Consider the following 6000-nt stretch of genomic DNA (forward strand, 5'->3'; position numbering starts at 1 on the left):
GCCAATAATCAGAATGGAGTGTGAGACTCAGGTCCTGCCTAAGCACATTAAAAATCAAGTACGGAATTATTTTTTATCAAGCATATATGACTGAATTTAATCATTCTGTTGTTCCTCATTCTAAAATGTGACCTTTTACATCTTTTCTTATTTTATTTGTTGGAAATCTTTTGGACTGTTGATCAGACTAAACAAGACATCTGACATTGCTACCTTTGGCTCTCTTAAATAGTGACTGACAGTTTAAAAAATATTTTTGAAGAAAGAAAGAACAAATATGTTCCATTAGATTTGAAGTATCTCTTTCAACACAGAGTTTGGGGCAACCAAAAAAGGAGAAAGTAGAGGACAATCTGTGTTTGCTCCTCTCCACAGTGCATCTCCACATCAGCCGCCTGTGCATGTCAAAGACCCAGACTCATTGCTCGCACTAAACAAGAGGTGAGGTCAAATTTTTATACATACTAAATATGTATAAAAGTTTAAGTAAGGATTAAACAACAAGAGGCACTTCGCGGAGTAACACCACTCAGCTTCGCGTCGTGGTGTTTTAGACTCCGCAACTGTCATGGTTCGGCCCTGTTCAAGGCTTTGATTCCTTCTTTCTTTTCCTCCCCTTCGGCTCCTGCTTTGTTTTATTAGTGGATTATTTTCATCATGTGTTTATTCTGTGTTCCATTTTCACTTGGTCTTTTTATCACTTTGTATTTCTTTGTCATGATTCAGTTCCATTCTAGTTTTGTCCTGCCAGTTTGTTTTCATTTTTATCATGAGTTTATCACATTTATTGTATATGCTTAGTCACATGTTTTTTTTTACTTTGGTGTTGCTCATCAGATTATGTTCCATTTGTTATTCATGGCATTTTCTGTTCATCAGTTATTTACTGCATTATTCTGTATTCTCCGGGTTTTGGTTATTTGCAGTTTAATCCATAGTCATTGTGCCTTCGTCAGTTATTGTATTCTCTTGTCTCAGCCAGTATCTGTTTCATCCTAGTTTGGTTTAATTCAAAGGTCCTTGTTTTTTCTCTCTTTAGACTTGTCACCATATTTCTTAGTTCTGTCCCTTTTGGTTTCACTCACGCATTATTGTTTGTCTAGAACACGTCATGTTATTCAGTTTTTCTGTCACCTACTTATCTTGCTTTGCACCGGTTTGTTTTGCCCTCCTGCACTTTCTTGCCTTTCTTCCCTCTTCTTTGTTCACTAAACCACACCTCCTTCCACACACCTGCTCCACATCACCCTGATTAGTCTGCTCCTATTAAAACCCTCACAGTTCCACAGTTCGCTGCCCGATTGTTGACTTTGATCACTTTCTCGCCTCTCGTCTTGTCCAGTTTGTGCTCTAGAATTTTTGACCTTGCTTGTGTACTCCATGCTCCGCCTCGCCATAGCCCTGAACTCTGCCTGTTTTTTGACTCTGCCTTTGCTCTGCCTGCTATACTCCTTGACGCTGTTGGTACGAACCCTGCTCGTTTTTTGGCCACGACCCTGCCTGTTCCATGTCTGATGCCTCTGCCTGTATGTCTGACTTCATGTGTATCAAATCCACTGCCTGGTCTTCAGATAAAGCTACTTATTCTCAACAATCAACCATGTCTGTGAGTTTGCATTGGTCTCCTACTACTTCTTGCATCAAACCATCACCTGCCCTGACAGCGTCATGCATTCAAACCGTATAATGCACGGCTTTGAGTTGTTTAATCCGCTTAGACCATGGTCCCACACAGTGAGCTAACACACAAATATTTACTTAAGTTAACAGAACTTGATAAAAAATGCGTAAATATTTGGGACTATTTTATGCCAGTCTCAAGATATTTTCATCCTTGGCAACCGTTCTCTTCTTCATTCCCATCTTCATCTTGTCCAGTTTGTCCGATGTTAAATCTTTATACCGTTGCTTTTGCTGTTCTTCTTGTTTGCTCTCCTCCTCTTCCCATTCCTCAAAGTTTTATTTTGGCCAAAAATATTAAAATTCACTTGGAAATCCATGTTTTATCGCGTTTCTGTCATTCACCTGTCAAAACACGGCTGACCTGCGCCAAATGATTTGCGGGTTGCTGTGGTGATGACGGAGTGATATTACAGTGACTTAACTCGCCGAACTACGTGTGCGTATACACGAAAATAATGCTCACCAGTTAGACATGGAATTCTCACTGACCATGGTATAATTAATATTATTTATGTTAAAATGTGTTAGTTATGCTAAAGACATTTAAAAACACACAGAGATGTTTAAATGTAAAAAAAATGTTTAAAATATGACAAAAGGTAAAAACAGAAGAACAGAAATTTTTTTAAACACACATTTAAAATGTTTACAAAGGCTGTAAAATGTGTAAATGCATAGACAGATCATCTGCTTCATGCTGTGGAATCCAGAGGTAAGCAGTGGTACCAATTACAAACTTTTTAAAAAACTATTTAGACCAATGTGGACTACTTGAGATGCCTCGAGTATGAAACATAAAAATCTCAAGTAATTAAATCCCTTGAATAATGTGCAGTAATGTATCTGGAGATGTGCACATACAGTGCATTTGGAAAATATTCACAGTGCTTCACTTTTCCCACATTTTGTTATGTTACAGCCTTATTCCAAAATTGAGTAAATTCTCCCCCCTGCCCCCTCAAAAGAATTCTACTCACAGAACCCCATAATGACAACATGAAAAACTTTTTTAATTTATTTATTTTTGCTAATTAATTAAAAATAAAAAAACTAAGAAATCACATGTACATAAGTATTCACACCCAAGCTCCATCAGGTTGGATGAGTAGCGTTGGTGCACAGCCATTTTCAGATCTCACCAGAGATGTTCAATCAGATTCAAGTCTGGGCTCTGGCTGGGCCACTCATGGACATTCACAGAGTTGTCCTGAGGCCACTCCTTTGATATCTTGGCTGTGTGCTGAGGGTCATTGTCCTGCTGAAAGATGAACCGTCACCCCAGTCTGAGGTGAACAGCACTCTGGAGCAGGTTTTCATCCAGGATGTCTCTGTACATTGCTGCATTCATCTTACACTCAATCCTGACTAGTCTCACAGTTCCTACTGCTGAAAAACATCCCCACAACACGATGCTGCCACCATGCTTCACTGTAGGGATGGTGCCTGGTTTCCTTCAACCATGACACCTGGCTTTCACACCAAACATTTCAATGTTTGTCTCATCAGACCAGAGAATTTTGTCTCTCATGGTCTGCGAGTCCTTCAGGTGCCTTTTGGCAAACTCCAGGTAACCTGCCATGTGCTTTTTACTAAGGACTGGCTTCCGTCTGGCCACTCTACCATACAGGCCTGATTGGTGGATTGCTGCAGAGATGGTTGTCCTTCTGGAAGGTTCTCCTCTCTCCACAGAGGAATGCTGGAGCTCTGACAGAGTGACCATCGGGTTCTCTGTCACCTCCCTGAGTAAGGCCTTTCTCCCCTGATCGCTCAGTTTAGACCGGCAGCCACCTCTAGGAAGAGTCCTGGTGGATCAGAACGTGTCCCATTTAGGGATGATGGAGGACACTGTGCTTATTGGGACCTTCAAAGCAGAAGAAATGTTTATGTATCCTTCCCCAGATTTGTGCCTCAAGACAATCCTGTCTCAAAGGTCTACAGACAATTCCCTTGACTTCATGCTTGGTTTGTGGCTCTGACATGCACTGTCAACTGTGGGACCTTATATTGTAGGCAGGTGTGTGTCTTTCCAAATCTTGTCCAATCAATTGAATTTACCCCTGGTGGACTCCAATTAAGCTGTAGAAACATCTCAAGGATGATCAATGAAAACAGGATGCACCTGAGCTCAATTTTGTACATGTGATTTCTTAGGAGTTTTTTTTTTTTTAATAAATTTACTAAAATCTAAAAAAAAAAAATTCACATCATTAGTGGGCATTGTGTGTAGCATTTTGGGGGGAAAAATGAATTTTGGAATAAGGCTGTAACATAACGCAATGTGGAAAAACTCAAGCGCTGTGAATACTTTCCAGATGCACTGTAAGCTACAGCAGACACAGTTAAGAATATTTCTTTTGAAACAGGCTTATACAGGATTACATTTTAAATATGTTATATAATATAAAAATATATAATAAATATATAAGTACTTTAAAGAGTCCCCAAATTTGGGGACTTGCCCTGTTTTGGAATGTTTGAAGACTCATAACTAACCAATGCTGACACCAACATACACCACAACATCCCCTAAGACCTGTCTTTTAGCTGATCCAAACTTGCATTTTTGACCTCCTAGTACAAGCTGAGAAATAAATCATAACGTATGGGTATGTGATTTTGGTGAAATGGGCTCTAGGGCTTAAATTTTCATATATGGATGTCTGTTTGGGAAAAATTGTGGGGACACACCCAGCAGGACCCATCTATCTACACCCCTGCAATCTGCAAACAGATAAAAATGTGTTTGATAGTGAATTCATTTTGGAATTTTGGGAAATGGAATACAATTAGATAAGCAGTGGAGTAGCTTTTACAAATAATATACTCTAATCTACACGGTGATCTACAAGTCTAATGAGTTTGTTGACGAATTAGCATAAACGGCTAACAACTCTGAAACGGCTGAAGGTTATTAGTGTGTACTGTGGTTTTTCAGCACAATGGAAGAACTATATATATATAGACAGAACAAAATAGAGGCTTTAAAATATTACAATTTGAGGGTTTTTTTAGCCTGTGGACAAGATTCTGAGCCACTGGGACTCAGCAGGTGTTTTGTTCTGGTCTGGCATCAGAGCACACACCAGCTGGGTGATGATCACTTATGATTTTGGTGAGATCTGCGTGTGATTTCGTACCTTTCATCCAGTCAACCACCTGAGTGGAGCTCCACTTGCTCACAGGCTCCATCACTAGTGCCATGGCAGAACTTTGTTCACGGCTGACAAAAGAAAAACGCCCCAAACAACCCTACTTCACACACAAAAAATAAATAAATAATGAATACGTTTAAAAATATATTTTTTTTATAATTTAAAAAAAAAAATGAAAGTTGGCATAAATTCTGCAAAACTGATTTTGCGGGATTAAGAAAGATAAATAAATCACGAAACGAGGTAGGATCCAAAATGTCGTCAGAAATGTGCACATTCCTGTGCTGCTGGCTGGCTTGAGGGAAAAAAAATATGTTCTTTTATTTGTCATTCATGTCGGGTTCTGTGGTGCAGATGCTGCCGGATCGCTGCCTCCTCCAGAACACATCCCAGAACCGTCCAGAGCAGATGAGAAGAACGCACAGACCATCACTCCGCACGGCTCCCTGAAGGATGCTCCGCTCTGTGCTGTCCTCCTCCTCCTCCCTCATACACAGATATGGAGTCACAGCCAGCACGTATGGGGGGTGTTTAATGCCCCAAAGTGCCAGTTGGTCTGGGAAGAAGAAAAGGTTTCAGTTCCTTGACTGGCAGCTTGAGACTGGCTCCAAAAAGCGAGTAGGTTCCCGTTCAATTCTGTGTTAAAATGTTCAGTTTTATAGCAGAAATAAACATGTTTACAGCCTGGTACAAAAAAAAAGAGGTTTGGTCTATGGTCATAGTTTCCCCCTCTGTGACAACTGTACGTGGTGTGGCAGAGTGGGGCTGTGAATGCTTTTCATAATGTCTTAGTTTGAGGTGTTTTAAGAAATAACATTATGTATAATTAGGGGCATGGTTACTTCGACTTATAAATAATGCCAGAGACCCTCATTTACCCTGCCCCACTCCCACAAAGTACAGAATGATCACTCCTCAGTTTCCCTGAGGTAGTTTTCCCAATGGATTAATAAAATTCTATCTAATCTAAAATAATCTAATCTATACAAATCTGGTACAGGGTAATCTCAGTACGTGACACAGAATTTGTCCTATATATATATATATATATATATATATATATATATATACAGTCTATGGTTAAAATAGAACACTAACCCCTTGGTCACATTAGCAAGAAGAGACAGAGATAAAGCAACAAGCTCCCATTCCAGCCCAGTCACGT

At 39.8% G+C, this 6000-nt stretch overlaps 1 protein-coding gene across 2 annotated transcripts in view; it reads right to left on the bottom strand.

The window, feature by feature from the left end:
* LOC117517571 (connector enhancer of kinase suppressor of ras 2-like) overlaps positions 1-5299 on the bottom strand; it is a 123595-nt gene extending 118296 nt beyond the window's left edge. For both annotated transcript variants that reach the window (XM_034178649.1, XM_034178648.1), the window contains exon 1: positions 4821-5299. In XM_034178649.1, coding sequence (XP_034034540.1) covers positions 4821-4884 — 64 coding nt within the window. In that variant the 5' untranslated portion in view covers positions 4885-5299. The remainder of the gene's footprint in view (positions 1-4820) is intronic.
* Between the last annotated feature and the right edge of the window lie 701 nt (positions 5300-6000).

This window comes from Thalassophryne amazonica, chromosome 9 (genome assembly GCF_902500255.1).
Source record: "Thalassophryne amazonica chromosome 9, fThaAma1.1, whole genome shotgun sequence".
In the NCBI taxonomy this organism is placed as follows: domain Eukaryota; kingdom Metazoa; phylum Chordata; class Actinopteri; order Batrachoidiformes; family Batrachoididae; genus Thalassophryne; species Thalassophryne amazonica.